Below are 21560 nucleotides of genomic sequence, written 5' to 3' on the forward strand. Positions count from 1 at the left end.
ACACGACTGAGCGACTGAACTGAACTGAGTAAAAGAACATGAAAACGTGCCACCACCATGCCAGCATGTAGCACACAGTAGGTGTGCTCAAGAGTGGCTGCTGCTGCTGCAACAGGAGCCATGTCCACCAGCACCATCATGACCCACCATCATCATCATGGCTCAGAATCTTGGCACCCCAAATTCCAACTCCATCTTTTCCCCTCTTCTGCCCCAACCTCTGGCCTCCTGGCCTTTGCAGATGACAGAGAATCTGTCACAGTGCTAAGACGTAGGAGGAATTGAGGATGCAGTTAGATGGGAAGGAGAGTGGCAGGAGAAAATGAACTTGAGAGAACGTCCACTGTGTTCCTCTCCTCCCACCCCTACTGTGGCCAGTAACACCAACAAAGATCATACCCTGGGGTGGGGGTGGGATGGACATGACTCTGGGCTGGGAGTGAGGGTGCTGAGGGTGGACCCACCATGAGACCAGAGGGAACCAAAGCTTCTGTGTTGGCCCACGTGCCACCGGGAGCTGGGCTGGCCCAGGGATGCCCAGGGAGGAGAGGAGGGAGCAGGTGGACCTGGGAGGTAGAAGGGACCGGGGGGAAGCCTCCGCCCAGCCTGACCAACTCTGGCTCACTGACCGCAGTGATCACCCTCCTCATCATTCTGCGGAGGCGGCTCCGGAAGCAGGCCCGCGCCCATGGCAAGAGCGTGCCGGAGATCCACGAGCAGCTGGTCACCTACGATGAGGAGGGCGGTGGCGAGATGGACACCACCAGCTACGACGTGTCAGTGCTCAACTCTGCGCGCCATGGCGGGGCCAAGCCCCCACGCCCGGCCCTGGACGCGCGGCCGTCTCTTTACGCTCAGGTGCAGAAGCCACCCCGGCAAGCGCCCGGGGCGCATGCACCCGGGGAGATGGCCGCCATGATCGGGGTGAAGAAGGACGAGGCGGACCACGACGGCGGCGGCCCACCCTATGACACGCTGCACATCTATGGCTACGAGGGCGCCGAGTCCATTGCCGAGTCCCTCAGCTCCCTGGGCACGGATTCATCGGACTCGGACATTGATTACGACTTTCTCAATGACTGGGGACCGAGGTTCAAGATGCTGGCCGAGCTGTATGGCTCAGACCCCCAGGAGGAGCTGGTGTATTAGGGGTCACAGGCCTCTGGGCCTGGGACCCAGACCACTTGCAGCTCAGGCTAGTCGGACACGAGGCATTGAGGCCTCCAGTTGTAACACTCCTGTCCCAGCCTAACAGCCCTTCCTTGCAGGTCACAGAGACTTCACCACCTTGGTTGGCAAAATCCAAGTTCCTGAAACGTCCCAGGACATATTTCAGCTATGGGTACTCCCCAAATGCTGGAAAATCAAGGCTGGTATGCTGTCTGGGTTAAGACATCCATATAACCCTGTCATCTGGAATCACGGGTCCAACTCAAAGATTCTCTCTGGCTCTTCAAAGCTGCTTATGCTCAGTTGCCGCAGGGGTTGGGGTGGGGGTCTTCCCTTGAGGTCCCTGAACCCCCTGGGGAGGCTGGGGAGCCCTGGTGCCTGTCAGCCTGGAGGCAAAAGGCTGGACAGCATGACCATGGGGCAAGACTCTCTGTAGCCCTGACCTACCAGAAACTGGGACCACCCATCATGCTTGTCCCACCTCAGCTTCCTCACACGCTCCCAAGTACTCCCGCATTCCTCAGCCTCTCCCCAGGCCCGTAAAGAGAGAGAGGAAGGGCCCCTTGACATCTCCCAGCCTTGGGTCCCAAGGTGACCTCACTGGCCCGCTGTGCCTGTAACTATGCTGTACTGTGTATTGAAAATCCAGCCAAGGTCAGGGAAGTGGCTTGTTGAACTCTGAAGCAACTGTGAATTCTTCCTGAAGGAGCAGTGGAGACCACGTGTGACACCAGATCATAGGGTGAGGGCCACCTTCACACCCACTCCCTCCGGAAGGGGCTGGGGGTCACTGTGACCCCAATTTGAGACTCATGACACCCCTCCAGTTTTGCCTGGGAAGCAGGGCAGGTGTTCCCAGAATGAAAGACCTCTCCCCATATCTCCTGGTGACTCGTTCATGCTCTTTTTTTCTTTCTTTCCATCTACTCTTGATCTCTTGGCATAGTGGCACTTAGGATGTGACCCATGACTACACAACAGAGCCGTGTCATTTGTCTTCACACCCCATTGCTGCCACATCTCAGGGAACCCCAGCAGGGCCCCCTCCCTGCACAAGGCAAGGCCCCTGCTCAAGTCCTGTGGTCGCCTGTGTCTCTTCCACTTTCAGCCACATATGGAACTTTCCACTGCACCACATCTTGGGGAAGGGGCATCACTCAACAGGAGAGGGGAGAGAAGAAAGGAGGCAAATTCTCCAATTCACCCTCTGTCATGGACCAAGGCTCCTGCTGTGGGCAAGGCCCCTCAATTCAGGGGACTGTAGATAATACTGACTTTTAATCCTTAACTAATATCTAGGTTTTTTATATTTTTTATACTAATAATACTTAACACATTTCTAGCTCTCATAGACATATAGAATAAGGGTATTTGCATAATTAGCAGGTTTCTATTTAGGTTAACAATTTTATTTCAGGTTTTTTAGTTGGATCAAGAAATTCCTGTAACCATCTGTTTCCTATCATTGTAGTAACTGCTCTACTAATAATGACTATATATATATATATAGGCTACACTGGTGCATGGAACATACTGTATTTTTTTAATAACTAAATAAAGAAAAATCTTGAAATACGTCTCTTTCTAGAGCTAAGTGAGCTCATGAGAAACAGAAGCACATACATGCCACCACCAGCACCGCCACCACCATCAGAGGAACCCAGAGTGCAAGGTGACACTTGCAGGCAGGATTTCAGACACATACGGTAGGAAAGTGACTGCAGCGGAGAATGACAAGGTACACATCATCCATCCTGGTCTCCTCCCAGAGGTCCATGCCTTCCCTCAGCCTGCACATGCCCCCCAACCCCCCCTGACTCTACACAACAGGCAGGGCCTCTAGCAGCTGAGCTGCCACACCTTTTGCAAGTGGCAAATGGACCAGGTAGGTGAGATAAATCAGCAGTGAGGGAGGAAATCAATCTCTAATTAGCTGGCTGACAACAGTGACTGAGCAGCTGGCACTTCACTCGGGTGTGTGAACCCCAACATTGAGGTCCTGCCTGGAAATCAAAAATGAGAATAGGAAGCAATCAAAAATGAGAGTAGGAGGCCTCCCTGACAGACTTAGGACTTGAATTGGGGAGGTGAGAGATGAAACTCACTTCAGCAAGGCCCCTGGCTCCTTTACCCCTGCCAGCAGGGTTTCCTGGGCAGTGTCTCTCTCAGGGATGGCATTTTGCAAACTGTGCTCTGAATAAACACTACTTCTTGGAGCTCTCAGGGGTCAATATGTCCTAATTCCAATTTTGCTCTAATTTCCCTTGTGATTTCTTGATCCATCGGTTATTTGAAATGTATTGTTTAATTTCCAAATATTAGGGAATTTCCCAATTTCCTTCCGTTATTGATTTCTAATTTCATTCCACTGTGGTCAGAGAATTTTTATGATTTAAATCCTTGTAAAGTTTATGATTTAAACTAGTAAATTTATAGTAGTTTTATACCCTAACATATAGTTTATCCTGGAGAATGTTCCACGTGCACTGGAGAGGAGTATGTATTCTACTGTTGTGATGGAGTGTTCCATAGTGGTATGTTAGGGTTGTTCAAGTCTTTTGTTTCCACACTGGTCTTCTTTCTCGCTAGTATATAAATTTTATTGAAAGTTTAGTGCTAAAATCTCCAACTAGCACTGTTGAATTGTATACATCTCCCTTCGATTCTGTCGGTTTTTGCTGCATGCATTTTGGGTCTCTGTTGTTAGAGGCATATAGGCTTACAATTGTTATGTCTTCTTCTTGATGGACTGACCTTTTTAGCATTATAAAATGTACCTCTTTGTATGTAGTCATGATTTTTAAGTCTGATTTGTCTGATATTAGTAGAGTCACTCCAGCTGTCTTTTGGTTACTGTTTACATGGTATATCTTTCCTACCCTTTCCTTTTCAACCTACTTGTGTCTTTTAATATAAAGTATCTTCTGTAAATAAAATATAGTTGGATCGTGGCAGATTATCCATCCTACCAGTCTCTGAAATGTTGTCTTTTACTATAAAGCGTGTCTTCCGTGAACAAAACATAGTTGGATCATGGCAGTTTATCCATCCCTACCAGTCTCTGCTATTGAAGTATTTAATCCTTTTACATGTAATGTGATTACTAGTAAGGCAGGATTTATGTCTGTTTTTTCCTGTTTGTTTTCTATGTCTTGTCTTTTTTGTTCCTCTGTTATCCCGTTATTGCCTCTTTTAAGTTAATCAGATATCTTTTAGTGTACTATTTTAATTCTCCTACAATTTCTTTTACTGTATTGTTATTTTCTTAGTGGTTCTCCTAATGATTATACTTAAAATCTTAACTCTTAGAACAATCCAGGTAAAATTTGTCCCAACTCAATTTAAGTTGTGTACAAAGCCTTGCCCCTAATACCTCCACTTCCTCCCGCCTCCTCTGTGGTGTCACTGCTGTGCGTATCACAGTGCTATAGCTTGTATGCCCAACCACACAGATGTGTGTTTATTGCTTTATGCAGTTGTCTCTTAAATCATACAGGAGGGGAAAAGAGAATTACAAGCTACATATATACTGTCTTTTGTATCTACCTATATAGTTACTTTTATCACTGATCTTTATTTCTTCATGTGAATTCAAGTTACTGTCTACCGTCTATCACTTCAGCCTGAATGATCCCTTTAGTATTATTCCGTAGGGAGAGTCTTCTAGTGAGGAATCTCTCCATTTCATCTGGGAAGACTTGATTTCACGTTTATTTTTTTGTAGGGTAGTTTTGCTAGCTACAGAATTAATAGTTGATATACCTTTTCTTTCAGCCCTTTGAATTTCATCCCACAGCCTTCTGACCGCCCTGGCTTCTGATGAGAAGTTGACTGTTAATCTTATTGAGGAAAATTTTATGTGATAAATTATTTCTCTCTTGCTGCTATCAATAGTCCCTGACTCTGTGATTTTCAACAGTCTCATTATGATGTGCCTAGGATAGGTTCTAGAGTTGATCTTACTTGGAATCCACTGAACTTCTTGAATGTATATATTAATATTTTTATAAAATTTGAGAAGTTTGGGGCCATGATTTTTTCAAATATTCTATCGCACTCTCTCCTGTCCTCTGTGTGTGTTAATCGCTCAGTTGTATCTGACTCTTTGAGACCCCGTGGATTGGAGCCCACCAGACTCCTCTGTCCATGGAATTCTCCAGGCAAGAATACTGGAGTGGGTTGCCAATTCCTTCTCTAGCGGATTTCCCGACCCAGGTATCGAACCCAGGTCTCCTGCATTGCAGGTGGATTCTTTACCATCTGAGCTATTAGAGAAGCCCTCCCCTCCTCTGGGACTCCCATTATGCATTTGTTAATATACTGCTAATTTCCTATGGACATCTAGATTTCTATTCATTTCTTTCTTCTTTCTGTTCCTCAGACTAGATTATCTCATTTTACCTATCTTCAAGTTGGCTGACCCTTTCTTCAGCCAACTCACATTTGCTCTTGAGCTTGTCAAGTGAATTTTTATTTCACTTACTGTACTTTCAACTCCAGAATTTCTATTTGGTTCTTTTTAAAGCCTCTTTATTGACATCCCCTATTTGATGACACATCGGTCTCATACTTCTCTTTCATTCTTTAGACATGGTTTCATTTAGTTCTTTGGACATATTTTAAATAACTGGCTTAAAGTATTTGTCTAATAAGACCAACATTTGGGTTTCTTTAGGGATAGTTTCTGTTGATTGCTTGTTTTCCTGTCAATGGGCCATTTTTCTTATTTCTTGGCATGCGTCATAATTTTTGTAGAAAATTAGCATTTAAATAATACAATATGGCAACTGTGGAAACCAGAGTTTGTTGTTGCTAGGTTTTCTTGGTGCTACAGCTTGTATTGACTTTCTTTTGTTGTGTGTAGCTACTGAAGTCTCTCTTTGACTGTTGTTGTTCAGTTGGTAAGTCATGTCTGACTCTTTGTGACCCCATGGACTGCAGCACACCAGGCTTCCCTGTCATCCACTACTACCCAGTCTGCTGAAATTCACGTCCATTCAGTTGGTGATGCCATCTAACCATCTCATCCTCTACTGCCCACTTCTTATGCCTTCAATCTCTCCAAGCATCAGGGTCTTTTCCAATGAGTTGGCTCTTCACATCAAGTGGCCAAAGTATTGGAGCTTCAGCTTCAGCAATAGCCCTTGAATATTCAGGATTGATTTCCTTTAGGTATGACTGGTTTGATCTTCTTGAAGTCTAAGGGACTCTCAAGAGTCTTCTCCAGCACCAAAATTCAAAAGCATCAATTCTTTGGCACTCAGCCTTCTTTATGGTCCAACTCTCACATCCGTACATGACTACTGGAAAACCCACAGCTTTGACTAGATGGACCTTGTCAGCAAAGTGATGTCTCTGCTTTTTAACATGTTATCTAGGTTTGCCATCGCTTTCCTTCCAAGGAGCAAGTGTCTTTTAATTTCTTGGCTGCAGTCACCGTCCACATGCTACTCTCTTTGGTAGTAGTCAGTTAGTGACTAGACAGAGTCCCTTAAACGCCTGGAAGGAAGAAGTCTCTCAGCATTTGCCAAGGGTTCTTTGCGTGTGTTGGGGAACTTCTGCTCAGGCAGACAGTTTACAAGTCTGTCTTAGCCTTTACTTTCTGTTGCACAGAGTTTCAAGATGAGCCAGAGGTGAGAGCTTAGGGCCTTCCCAGGTCTTCCCTGAGAATGTGCACAGCTCTACACATATGAGTGGCCTTTTAGATTCCTAGGATATGCCAAAGGTTTTCAAAGCCCTCTGTAGACAGTTTATTCCTTAAGTTTTCCTTTAAAATTTTTGGTCGGCTTCTTATTTGCCTTGCCTGTTATCACTGCCTAAGGCAACTGTGACGTTAAAAGACTCTCACCAATCATTTTCAACAAATGCTCTGCGGGGGGCGGGGGAGGGAAGAAACGCTTGTTTGCATTAAGCAAGCTTTAAGTTGGGTCAAATAAACACAGCCTTTCAAGGGAGCTCACCTTAGGAAGCACCAGATAGGTCAAAAGACACCAGGTATCTAGGAACTGAGCTTTGGAGGAGTTTACATTCTGTTCTGCTCCTTCCAGTGGTTGCCAGGCTGCTGGTTTTCACTACCACTGTGGAGCTACTGGGTGTCAAGGTGACTGCTGGGCTAGAGAGAAGTGGAGGGGACTAAGGCAAGTGAAAACAAAGCTTTAACTGCAAAGTTAACTATTCTTACCACAACTTAGCCATTTGGTCTTTGCCGCTTCCTTTTTTGTTTCGTTGTTGATGTTTGTTCTTGTTTGCCATGCCAAGCAGCTTGTGGGATCTTGGCTCACTGGGCAGTTCCTGGCCCTTGGCAGTGAAAGCGCTGAGTCCTAACCACTCCTAACCACTGGACTGCCAGGGAATTCCCTTAGCTATTTGTTTTCGATGAATACTCCTTGGATTGTTTCAAGCCTTTGGGTAATTTCCAAAGTTCTGAAAAGGTTGATTTTGATCATTTTTCCAGTGTTCTCATTGCTTTTATGGAAGAGAGGATTTCCTTATTCTGCCATTCCTGCTGATGTCACCCCCTCAGATTGGTTTTTGAACTCTATTTTCCTGTTTGAAGTGTCTGCCCTCTGAACTCACGGTTGTCCAACCCCTGAAGCCCATGAGATCTGTGTACGACCTTCAGCTCCAAGAAGTCTCCCAGGCACTCCCAAATCACGGAGTCCCTATCCCTCCAGCCTTCCAGAGGGGCCTGGCTCTGAGCACGATGCCACCCTGGCCACATTCTCTCTGACTCCTGTTTACCCTAAGGTGGCAGGAGTGATCCTCATGAAACCAGAGAGCTCATCTCTCAATTAGCAGCCTTTAGTGGATGCCATGAAAGGGCAAAAATCCATGCTCCCTGGAATCTGCTTGCCACACTGCACGCACCTGCTCCAGCCAACTCTGGGACCCCCACCAGGGCAAGGTGGGCAGAAGCTAAAGAGGTTCTGAGCCCTTCCTCAAGCCAAACGAGGCCAGCATCACTTTCCTCATTTCACAGATGACTAAAGTGAGGCCCTGGAGCAGGGAATGGCAACCACTCCCGTATTCTTGCTTGGAGAATTCCATGGACAGAGGAGCCTGGCGGGCTACAGTCCATGGGGTCACAAAGAGTCGGACATGACTGAGCACACATGCATGCAAAATGAGACCCAGAGAGGGATCTTTCCGGAACTCTATCTTTCTTGGAAGGCCCTAAGCTCTCCACTCTGGCTGACCTGAAGGTTCTGTGAAATAAAAAGTGGCCAGAGTCACACAGCAAGTTAAGAGAGAGTTGGGAGTAGCACATGCCTTTGGCTCCCAGGAAAGTATGGCTCTGCAAGAGATTTCCCTAGATCTGGGGGCTTAGAGGCTGCCGGAAACTTCATCCATGCCCATTGTGCTAGTAATGGAGAAAGTGACCACTAGGGGGCACAGGGCCTCAACACATGCTCAGGACTCTCCAGCATCCCTGAGATGGAACACCTGGGTATCCTAACGTACACCTCTGGTTCTGAGGGGCCTGGACCTTGAAGGAACCTAGATCAGACAGGGGGCTACAGGGTCCAGCCCCACAACTTGCTCTGCATCTCCCCTCATGCCAGTCTCTAATGGGAACAGAAAGGCAAGTACTTGGTTCCCCACCTTCTCAAGTAGATGGGTTACCTGTGACCTCCAGTAGCTCTGATGACATGGAGAATCTCAACTAGCGGGAGCAGCTGGCCCTGGATGTGCACCCCATTATCCCTTCATGCATCAGGAGCCTCTCCCTCCACACTCAGCCCTCCAGCTCTGTGGCACCCCACTTTTGGCAAGTCAATCCTAGAGCACTGATTCTTAGGCCAGAAAGAACAGCCATCCTTGAGCACCCTGGTTCCAGGTATCTTCCAGGTTAAGAATCCTTACCATAAATTCTACTGTCCTCAAAATGGCAGGCTGAATCTCTGATCTCTACAACCAAAACCACAGACCATACACAGTGTTAATTTCACATATATATACAGTAAAAAATAGAAAACAACAGAAATGCCCAACAATAAAAGACTAGTAAGGTAAATTATGGCAGATCCATAAAACAATACTGGGCAGCCATTATATCATGTGACATGGTCATCTTGAGCTGAATTCAAGGTCAAACCAAAAAGCTGAACCCAGTGCATTATTAACAGTCAGATCTCAACATTTTTACTTGCAGATATCCATCTCCAGGTTTGGAAATTATAAATAATTTTTCTTAATTCTGTGTTTTCTAACTTTCTTTAATTAGCATGCATTATATTTATAAGTAGAAAAGAATGGTAACTTGTAAACACTTTCTTCTCATTGAAAAATAGTAAATTTGATAAGCAAAGTTTATCCCCAATATCATTTAAAGTTTAATCTTAAAAAAAAGTTTTTTCGTTTACTATCTACTAATGCAATGGATAGCTTTTTAAAGTAATTGCTTCTGAACTCAGTAAAATGGTTGTTGCTGTTTTTAATCATTCCTTTTGGCAACCCACTCCAGAATTCTTGCCTGGAAAATCCCATGGACGGAGGATCCTGGTAGGCTACAGTCCATGGGATCACAAAGAGTCAGACACAACTGAGTGACCACTTTTCAATCATTCCTTTGAACTTTGTCCTGTGGGACCTGCATCTTTGGAGCTGTTTAACCCCAAATTTCCAGCAACTTTCTGGATCTGAACTATTATAATCTGTGGGATGAAGCAAACATGGTTTTCTAACCAAGTGACCCCACAGGATTCTGCAATGCATAGAAAATCTGACATTACTCTTATACTACATTATTCAAAGATATAAGAGAAAAGGCTGAGACCAATTTCCACAGTCCATCCAAAGACGATCTGGATGTGTCTGGGAAAGTTGAGTGTCTACCAACTCTCAGGGACTTCACAGGACTTTGCAATATGCTATTGTAGCATAAGGTGTAGGAAGTGCAGTTAACCTCTGATGCTCCTGAGTAACAGTTGCTGGTGGGATGTTTGATGATGTTACACAGGAAGCTGTGCAAGGAGGGGCAGGGGGGCGGGGGTTGTTTTCATATGGGACTCTAAGCAGGAAATGAGTCCTCACATCAAAGAAAGCAAGCAAAACTCTATCTTTGAGCCTAGGAAACCAACCAGAAAAGGCTTTTCCTGACTGAGCACAGGGAGACCTATAGACACAAGGTGTTCAGCAAGAAACAGAAATGCCCTGCCTGGGGTATCGCATAAAAAGTCAACACTTTGCAGAGTGTAGAGAATAATGAAAAGTGATCTGGGGCATTTTTTTAAAAAACATACATGTGGTACAGCCATACAATTAAATACTACCTAGCAATAAAAAGGAAACACTGATACATGCAAAAACTTGAATGAATCTCAAGTGCACTATGCTAGGCAAAAGAAGGCAGACTTAAAAGGCTGCTACGTGTGTATGCGTCTGTGTGTGTTAGTCACCCAGTCCTGTGGGACTCCTTGCAACTGCATGGGCTGGAGCCCACGAGGCTCCTCTGTCCATGGCAGCCCACTCCAGGATTCTTGCCATGCCCTTCTCCAGCTACATACCACATGATTCCATTTATACAACATTCTGAAAAAGGCAAACGGTCTGTCTAGTCAAGGCTATGGTTTTTCCTGTGGTCATGTATGGATGTGAGAGTTGGACTGTGAAGAAGGCTGAGCACCGAAGAATTGATGCTTTTGAACTGTGGTGTTGGAGAAGACTCTTGAGAGTCCCTTGGACTGCAAGGAGGTCCAACCGGTCCATCCTAAAGGAGATCAGTCCTGGGTGTTCTTTGGAAGGAATGATGCTAAAGCTGAAACTCCAGTACTTTGGCCACCTCATGCGAAGAGTTGACTCATTGGAAAAGACTGTGATGCTGGGAGGGATTGTGGGCAGGAGGAGAAGGGGATGACAGAGGATGAGATGGCTGGATGGCATCACCGACTCGATGGACAAGAGTTTGAGTAAACGCCGGGAGTTGGTGATGGACAGGTAGGCGTGCTGCGATTCATGAGGTCGCAAAGAGTCGGACATGACTGAGCGACTGAACTGACTGACTGATACCAGCAGAAAACAGATCAGGGTTTCTAGGAGTTGCAGGGGAGGAATGGCTTAACAAAGAGAAGCTCCACAAGAAGGATTTTCATTATCTTAACTGTGGTAGTGGTTATACAATTCTACGCATTTGTCAAAATCATAGAACATATACTCCAAAAAAGTAAGCATTAATTTTTTTAATTATCAAAAAAATTTTAATGGAGAAATATTTTATCAGGATCTCACTCTATAAGCAGTTAATTTATTGGTTACTTCACTGGTGCACAAGGTGCCTCTGGAACACATACTCATTCCTTCTTTCTCTCTGAACTATCTGTCGAACAATAACTCCCTCGATTCTAGTCTTGACACCTCTTGAAGCCCTCTCCTCCCCTTCTCTACTGTTCCAACCTTAGTTGGAACCCACTTTGTTCTCTGTACTATGGTACCCCCAACATTTCCCAATTGTTCTTCCTATCTCTAGCCTAAACCCCTGCCAGCCATTCTCCTGCTAATACCGAAATGATTTTTCTGAAGTGCAGATATGATCTTACACTTCTTTGCTGAACAGTCCTCAATAGAATTTTTCAAACCTGCCATGGCTCTCCACTGCCAGACATAAGAGTCCAAAGCCTTCAGCCTGGTACTCAAGGCCATGCATGATCTGGCTTCTCCTTAAAATTTATTTTCTTAGTTACACTCATATTGGACATTCCAGTCATATTAAGCTACTTTTCCTCAGACCATACGGTAGGTTGCCTTTTCAGTCAAAATATGCACTGCCCTTCTCTGTGGGAGGTCTACCCATCCCTAACCCACTGATGTCAAATTTGGCCAGGTGATGCACTCTCCCAAATGAGAGTGGAAGAGACATTGCCTCTTTGGAGCAGTTCATGGTTCTACCATCTCTCCTCTTTGCCACCAGCAATGAACACATAACTTGAGTGAAAAATACACCTTAAGGGACTTCCCTGGTGGTCCAATGCTTAAGACTCCACCTGCCAATGCAGGGGACAGGGGTTCGATCCCTAGTCTGGGAATATCCCACATGCCATGGAGCAACTCAGCCTGTGCACAACTATTGAAGCCCGAGCCTAGAGCCAGCGCTACACAATAAGAGAAGCCACTTCAGTGAGAAGCCTGCTCACCACAACAAAGAGCAGCCCTCACTTACCACGACTAGAGAAAGCCCCAGAGCAGGAAAGAAAACCCAGTGCAGCCAAAAATAAACAAGCAAATAAAAATTAATAAATAAACCTTGACTGTAGTAAACCACTAAGATTTGGGGGTTGTCACCAAAGCATAATTTAGCCTAAAGTAACTAAAACTCTCCATGTAAGGTCCATAATTGTTCACTTTGAAATCTCTATGCATAGTACAGACACATAGCTGGTATTCAATACATATTTGTTGAATGAATAAATATAATAAGTGAATGAATAAACAGATGGCCCCTGAGTCTTGGCACATGATACTCTCTCTACAAAGAGTGACCATCTCTGCTTCTTTATTGCTCAACTCCTCCTCCAATCAAACCTCAAAGATATCCTCCTCCAAGAAGGCTTCCCTACCATCCCTCCCTCCTCCCTAAGGCACTATGTGTATTTGTGCTCTCATAATAACTGTGCAGCTCCCCACCCTGGCTGTGAGGCCCTTAGGCAAGGCCAGATCCACCTCACCTCGGTGGCCCCGTTCCCAGGAAAGCCGGCCCAGAACAAACAGGTAGATGAATGAATGAAGGAGTGAGGTGTGGGGAGTCTTCTATCTCTTCGCTAGCCACAGGCTTTCTGCACTCCAGGCCCTTGCACGGGCTGTTCCCCTGGATGGAACATGAGTTCCTTCCCTGTTTGTCGGCCTAACTCTTCTAAATCCTTTAGCATCACCTGCCCCATCCAATGCACATCCTTGTCACAATTAAGTCACTCCCTCTCCCTTGTTCCCACAAACTTAATATATCCCTTCAACAGAGCCCTCGTCACATGGTGCTGAGGTCTTCTATGGCTTGCCTCCCTTATTCCTCACCCCCTCCAGCACTCTAGGGCAGGGCTTAAGTTGTATTCATCCCTAGGTCCTCATACTTAATGACAGCAATAACCAAAATAACAACAAAAACGAACCAGGCCTTACTCTGTTCAAATAAATGGGCAGATGAAAATTTGAGTGAATAAACTAGGTGACTGGATTCTAGGATGTTCCTCCATCATTCCTCAAAAAGCCCAGTATTGACTGAAAGTGCTGTGATTGAATGTGCTACGGCTGAGCTGACTGGCACTTTGGTACCACAGCTGCCTCCTCTCCCAGGCCTCTGCCCTTGTCCCTAACTTCATGGGCCACACAGCCCATCACTGGTGAGTAGCAGGGGGGCTATAAGGCTCAGCACATGGTCCCCCTACCCTATACGCCAGCCAGTCCCTGAGCAGACTTGGCAAAGGTGTCCCAGAGAGCATGACTCCAGGAAAGTGTGTGCACAGGTGTGCCAGTCCTAAAGCCTCCTCCTCTCATCTCTTATCAACAAGGACAACTGGGCGAGGGGAGATGTGCAGAGAAGGAGGAGGAGCAAGGAGTCTGTGCCATCCCAAGGTCAATGTGCATGGTTAACTATATAATTGACTGCAGATGTGATTGGGAACTCTGACTATGATGGTAACCACCCAAGGTCAAGAAACACTGGTCACCTCCACAGAATGGCTTCTTCCCCTGACTCCTGCTCCAGAGAAGCCCAAGAGAATCAAGCAGAATGATAAGGGAAAGGAAAAAGAAGCACTTATCTAGAACTCATCCTGACCACACACCTCCAGGACCTTCAATCACCTGGAAACCAACCAGAAGCAAAGGAAATGCTTCTATGTAACTGATCGGTACTCCTCAGAGATGCCAAGTTCATAAAAGCAAGGAAAGAAATCAGGAACTGTTATAGACCAGAAGAGTCTGAGGAGACACAACTGCAAGCAAGTTGGGATCCTGAAGCAGATATTGAAACAGAAAAGGAACATTAGGTAAAAATTAGAGAATTTCACATAATATACAATAAAAATATTCTACCCATGTTACTTTCCTGGTTTTGATCATTGTACTATGGCTGTATAACTCGTTATCACTAGGGGAATCTGAGTGAAGGATATACATGAACTCTTATGTTTGCAATTCTTCTGTAAGTCTAAAATTATTTTTTAAATAAAAAAGAGTACACTTTGTTTGACTTCCAAAGGACTGCTATGCAGTTAGCAATGTCCTGGTAAGAATGCAGTCCTTCTTACCAAACCTGGTTTGTGAATATAGCATAGTCCTGTTCTCTCAAGAAAGCTACAGCTCTTCTGTGAAGCTTATAACTATCAAATGGAAGGAGGAGGAAAGCTAGAAGAGATATCCTGAGAAGCGACAGGGAGGGAAAAGGACTAGAACAACACGAGAGCAGACAGGATGCTCAAGGCAGTCCCCTGTTTCAGCACAGCTGAGGGTATCTTTATGCTCCAACTCCACTGGTGCAACAAAGGCTTATGGAGCCCTTGGCCAGATCCTGAGCTGGGGACACAGGACTGAGTAACTCCTGCTCTTCCCCTCCAAAGGCTCATAAATAGGGTGGAATGTATGTACAAACACAAAAGAAAACCTTACACAATTTCAATCACTTTGAAATGTGAAGTGTGTTGTGGGGCCCCAGATGAAGGAAATATTAATTCAACCTGAGGGAAAATAAAGCCAGAGAAGCCGCTACAAAGGGGGCTTTCAGATGCTGGAGATGGGTGGAGCCCAGTGGGTGAGGGGGAAAGTGACTGAAGTAGAACCTAGAGAGGCAGGCAGGGACCAGATCAGAAAGGATCTTGACTGTCTTTTCTAATGTGGACCTGGCCCTATAGCAATGGGAAACTACTGAAGGGCTTAAGCTAGGGTGTGGTTTGATCTAAGGAAGTGCCAGCGCTGCAGTGGAGGGGTGTCCTTTCTTCCAGACCGAGCTGAAAAAAGCTTATATTGAGGGCAGCATGTGCCCTACTTATGCGATGCTTGTAGCACATTGTTCAGTTCAGTTCAGTCCCTCAGTCATGTCCGACTCTTTGCGACCCCATGGACTGAAGCATGCCAGGCCTCCCTGTCCATCACCAACTCCCGGAGTTCACCCAAACTCATGTCCATTGAGTCAGTGATGCCATCCAACCACCTCATCCTCTGTTGTCCCCTTCTTCTCCTGCCTTCAATCTTTCCCAGCATCAGGGTCTTTTCAAATGAGTCAGCTCTTCATATCAGGTGGCCAAAGCATTGGAGTTTCAGCTTCAGCATCAGTCCTTCCAATGAACACCCAGGACTGATCTCCTTTAGGATGGACTGGTTGGATCTCCTTGCAGTCCAAGGGACTCTCAAGAGTCTTCTCCAACACCACAGTTCAAAAACATCAATTCTTCGGTGCTCAGCTTTCTTTATAGTCCAACTCTCACATCCATACATGACCACTGGAAAAAGCATAGCCTTGACTAGACGAACATTTGTTGGCAAAGTAATGTCTCTGCTTTTTAATATGTTATCTAGGTTGGTCATAACCTTCCTGCCAAGGAGCAAGCATCTTTTAATTTCATGCTGCAGTCACCATCTGCAGCGATTTTGGAGCCCAAAAAATTAAAGTCTGCCACTGTTTCCACATCTATTTGCCATGAAGTGATGGGACCAGATGCCATGATCTTAGTTTTCTGAATGCTGAACTTTAAGCCAACTTTTTCACTCTCCTCTTTCACTCTCATCAAGAGGCTCTTTAGTTCTTCACTTTTAGCCATAAGGGTGGTAATATCTGCATGTCTGAGGTTACTGATATTTCTTCTGGCAATCTTGATTCCAGTTTGTGCTTCATCCAGCCCAGCGTTTCTCATGATGTTGTTAAAAGGAACAAGGCAATACAGTCCAAACAGAGAGGCTAAGAAACAGCTTATTCCCCAGAGGGTCAAATTCACAAGACTCTGCAGGATTTCTGCCCTACGTCCCCCAAGGGCAAAGGCTCAGCTAATCCAGGCTGGGGGTATACATCTTTCTGTACTGCATTTGGGGAACATGCTTAACATACTTCTGGGAGATGAGTTCTCCTAGCAGCATTTCAAGTCCACTCTGGTCAGCTCAAAGCAAAGAGCAGACAGACTCCTCAAATGAGAGGGCAAGAGAGGGGTCCGGGCTGTGTCTGCCTGCCTGCTCCCCTAGGCTCCTGAGCTACTGAGCTTGCTTAAGGGGAGCAGGCGCAGGTGCACTGAAGCACCCCCAGCCATCTTGCTGGGTTCCACAACTGCCTGTTCTTCTGAGTCCTATGAATGTGAATAGGTGGCACTGAGCGTTCCCAAGTTACCAAGAGTCCCCAGGAACTCTGGTGGAGAAAGCCAAGATAGAAAGAGGAGGCAGGGTTAAGAGTCCCCTTCAGAACCCTCATACACTGTTGGTGGGAATGTAAGCTGGTGCAACCACTGTGGAAAACAGTATGGAGGCTCCTCGGAAAACTAAATATAGAATTACCATATGAGCCAGCAATCCCACTCCTGGGCAAATATCCGGACAAAACTCTAATTCAAAAAAACACATGCACCCCTACGTTCACAACAGCACTATTCCCAACAGTCAAGACATGGGAACAACATAATTTATTCAATTTATTCATCAATAGATGAATAAAGAAGATGTGGTGCATATACATACAATGGAATACTACTCAGTCCCTTGGACTACAAGGAGATCCAACCAGTCAATCCTAAAGGAAATCAGTCCTGAATATTCATTGAAAGGACTGACGCTGAAGCTGAAGCTCCAATACTTTAGCCACCTGATGAGAAGAACTGACTCACTGGAAAAGACTCTGACGCTGGGAAGGATTGAAGGCAAGAGGTAAAGGGGACAACAGAGGATGAGACGGTTGGATGGCATCACCAACTCGATGAACATGAATTTGAGAAAGCTCCAGGGGTTGGTGATGGACAGGGAAGCCTGGTGTGCTGCAGTCCATGGGGTCACAAAGAGTCAGACACAACTGAATGACTGAACTGATATAAAAGAATGAAACAATGCCCTTAGCAGCAACATGGATGCAGAGATTATCCTACTAAGTGAAGTAAGTCAAGAAAGACAAATGCCATATGATCACTTGCCTGTGGACTCCAAAATATGACACAAACGAACCTATTTATGAGACGCAGAGAACAGACTTCTGGTTGCCAAGGGGAAGTGGGCTGCGGGAGGGATGAAGTGGGGGTGGGGTTAGCTGATGTAAGCTTTTATATACAGAATGGATAAACGACAGGGTCCTACTGTATGGCACTGAGAACTATACTCACTAGCCTAGGATAAACCATAATGGAAAAGAATATTAGATCACAGAGATCCATCAAGCCTTTTTAGATCACACATCTTCAAGATGACCACCCAGGCAAAGAAAAAAAAAAAAAAAAAGAATGTGTACAGGTATAATTGAATCACTCTTCTGCACAGCAGTAATTAACACAACATTGTCAATCAACAATGTTGTTTTTTCAGTCACTAAGTTGTGTCCAACTCTTTACAACCCCATAGACTGTAGCCCGCCATGCCCCCTGTCCATAGGATTTCCCAGGTAAGAATACTGGAGTGCATTGCCATTTCCTTCTCCAGGGGATCTTCCTGACCCAGGGGTTGAACCCAGGTCTCTCGCATTGGCAAATGGGTTCTCTACCACACACCAACTAGGGAAGCCCATAAAGTCAACTGTATTTCAACTAAAAAAAAAAAGAGTTCCCTTCATATTTGGTTGCTGCTCCAGGGGAGGGACCACAGTCTGGACAGGAGACTCAGGCCCCAGGCAGTGCCTGATGGAGACCTTCTGCTGGACAAAGTTTCTTAAAGGACAGGGATTTGTCCCAGGATCACAGCCCATGAAAAAGAGAGTGAATGGAACCCAGATTTTCTGGCTCCAAGTCCAGAGCTCCTGAACCAGGCCGGAGTGAACTTCTCTCTGCTTTCTGGCAGTTGGAGAAAGCAGAGGCCCCATGTGATCCTCTGTGTTCCATCCTTGCCCCGCTGGCCAATGCCTCACCAGTGTATTGCGTACCTCCTATGTGCCAAGTCAGCCCCTCCAAACCACACTCTTCCCCTGTAACATCCTCTGAAATAAGCGGTGGAAATGCTCAACACACGTAAGGTTGCTATCCATGTTTTCTGCACTGGTTTGTTTATTTCTACACCATTTTTCTCCAAAAAGAATCAAAGCCACTAAAAGGCACACATATACTGGGACTTCCCTGGTGATCCAGCGGTTAAGACTCTACACTTTAAATGCAGGGACCTCAGGTTCAATCCCTGGTTGTGGAACGAAGAACCCACATGATACACAGCACGACTGAATTTTAAAAAAGAAAAAAAAAAAAGACACACACATACAATCACGTTTTCTCTAACAAATGAGTAACTAGGGGTAAAGGAAACACAAACCTCAACTTCTAAAAAATAAGTGAGTGAATCTGGACAAAGGAAACACATGCATTACAATTTTTTAAAACAAATAAGTGAATTGGGAAGGGAAAAACAAAGACAGGAAATAAAAAACTCAGGATGACATCTAAAGATACAATTCCTGCAATTCCTTGCCAGAGGCTGACCCCAAAACTTTCAGTAGCAGCCACTGCAGAGGAAAGCACCCCCTGTAGCAACATTTACGATATTCAAGAGATATTTTAAAATAAACAAAAAGAGAAAATTATTGTTCAGAAGACGTGAAACTCTTTTTGTTACTGAGCCTCAAAACAAAGTTCTCCACGGACAGAATAAATACGACTTCCCTTCCCTTTATCCCCCTGCCTGGAAATCTAGTTCCTTCTCAGTCACCAAGTAGGGAGCCTGCCTCTCCTGCCTGGGCTGTGCAGGTACAGAAAGAAGGGGCACTCTATCAGTTTTTAAAACTTTTTTTATCAAACTATATCAAGCATACATTAAAATGCACACAAGTGTGCTGTCCAGTAAAATTTTACAAAATGTACCTGTGTACCCAGCACTCAGCTCAAGAAACAGCATTACCAACATGCCTGGAGCCCCCTCCCAGCCAATGCCTTTCCGAAGGCAAACACTGCCCAGACTTATAATACCATAGATGTGCTTTTCCTGTTTTGGAACTCATATAAATAGAATCATTCAGTGTCTGGCTTCCTTCACTCAACCCTGTGTGTGTGAGTTGCCCATACATAGCTTGCGGTTGAAGTGTGTTCATCTTCATTGCAGAATTCTGTCGTGTGGCTATACCACAACTTAAGTCTCCTGCAGATGGGCAGATCTGTCCATTCTTGGTCAGGAAAATAAAGACAATCACACGTTGCACATGGGTATTTTTAACTTAGCTAACTCTTAATGATTTAAGTGCCTGCATTCAGAAGATGCCAGTGTTATTTTATTTGCCAGTTATTCCTAAACTTTTAATTCTGACATCTGAAAACTATCAGTCTGGCAGCTGACATTACTTGGATCAATAAAATCTATTTTTTGTAACCAAACATGGCTCAGTCCTGTAGCCAAGCGACCAAAAGACATATAGGAAAAAAATGTAAGAATTTGGCTCACTCTTTTTCAATTAGACTCAATACTTATAGACAACATTTACTGAAACATTATTGTGAGTTACAAACTGCACTAAATATTTTGCCTGTATTATTTCTTTCAACCCTGACAAACACCTCAACAGGACCTTACAGCTTTGTCCTAAGCACCTAGCATAGGATCTAAGAAACCACACCCTAAAAAAGTGCTTATTAAATAAGGCAATGAATGAATAATAGCAGATACCATTCATAGGGCTCAAAGTATATGCCAGGAACTGTGCCAACTGCCTACATTCATTATCATATTTAGTCTTCTCAACACACCTGAGATAACCTAGGAGACAACTTTGGAGGTGCTGCCCACCTCACAAGTCTCCACTCTCTCTGAAAATCACCCCCTGCTTCAGGCAGGGTCTTGGTCGACAACCAGACTAGGGACCAACCGCACCAAGCAGACCACCCACGGCTATCAGCTTGCCACAGCAGAAGGCCCCGCACCTAGAGTAATCAGCTCTGTGCCCAGAGGGCAGTGTGCTAATGGGACACACAGGACGTCTTGTACAAAAGGCCACTTCACCAACGTCAGGAAGCATAGCCAACTACAGACACACAGAAGTAAAAACAGCAGCTTAGGCAACATGAGCTGACAGAGGAACATGTCCCACAGGAAGGAACAATAAAACCTCAGGAGAAGAACCAAGTGAGGTAGAGACAGGCAACCTGTCCAATAAAGAGTTCAAGGTAATGATTATTAAGATGATCAAAGAACTCAGGAAAAGAGTGGACAATAAACAGAGTGAGAAGCAAGAAGTTTTTAACAGAGTTAGAAAATATATAAAGAAGAACTAAAGAGAGATGAAGAATATAATAATTGAAACGAAAAATACAGTAGATGGTATCAACAGTACATTAAATTATACTGAGGAATGAATCCATGAGCTGGACAAAAATGGAAATCACTGAAGCTGAACAGGAAAAAAAAAAAAGGACAAAAATCAATGAGGACAGTTTAAGAGACCTCTGGGACAACATCAGGCACACTAACACTCATATCGTAAGAGCCTGAAAGAGAAGACAGAAAGAACCGGGCAGAGAACATATCTGAAGACATAATACCTGAAAACTTCCCTAACCAAGGAAAGGAAACAGACATCCAGATTTAGGAAGCACGGTGTCCCAAATAGGATCAGCCCAAAGAAGACAGCACCAAGACACACTGTAATTAAAGTGGTAAAAATGTTTTAAAAAGAGAAAATACTAAAAGGTCACAAGGGCATGATATACTTAGAGTGATAAAAGGGGGAAACATACCACCTAGAAAACTGGACCCAGCATGGCTTTCATTCAGGTTTGATGGAGAGATAAAGTTTTACATACAGGCAAAAGCTGAAGTTTACCACCACCAAACCAGCTTTACAAGAAACGTTAAAGGGATTTCTAACTGAAAAAGAAAAGGCCACAACCAGAAACATGAAAATTATAAAAGGAAAAAGCTCATCAGTAAAGGCAAATATACAGCAAAGGCAGTAAATCAATCATGTACAAACCTGTGGTCCTAGTGTAATTAGATTAACTAGTTTTCTGTGAGTATGGTTTCAGTGTGTCTGCCCTGTGATGCCCTCTTGCAACACCTACCGTCTTACTTGGGTTTCTCTTACCTTGGGCATGGGTATCTCTTCACGGCTGCTCCAGCAAAGCACAGCCAATGCTCCTTACCTTGGACGAGGGGTATCTCCTCACCACCGCCCTTCCTGACCTTCAACGTGGGATAGCTCCTCTAGGCCCTCCTGTGCCCGCTCAGCCATGGCATGGGGTAGCTCCTCCCGCCCGCCGCCCCTGGCCTCGGGCTTAGTGGGGTGGGGTAACTCCTCCCGGCCGCCGCCCCGG

The 21560-nt window shown here is 45.2% G+C and overlaps 1 protein-coding gene across 1 annotated transcript in view; it reads left to right on the forward strand.

The window, feature by feature from the left end:
- Positions 1–1558, forward strand: part of CDH5 (cadherin 5) — a 36290-nt gene extending 34732 nt beyond the window's left edge. Inside the window, 1 exon segment of the mRNA NM_001001601.1 lies at positions 635–1558. Coding sequence (NP_001001601.1) covers positions 635–1149 — 515 coding nt within the window. The 3' untranslated portion in view covers positions 1150–1558.
- The last annotated feature ends 20002 nt before the right edge of the window (positions 1559–21560 follow it).

Source organism: Bos taurus, chromosome 18 (genome assembly GCF_002263795.3).
Source record: "Bos taurus isolate L1 Dominette 01449 registration number 42190680 breed Hereford chromosome 18, ARS-UCD2.0, whole genome shotgun sequence".
NCBI classification, from domain to species: Eukaryota; Metazoa; Chordata; class Mammalia; order Artiodactyla; family Bovidae; genus Bos; species Bos taurus.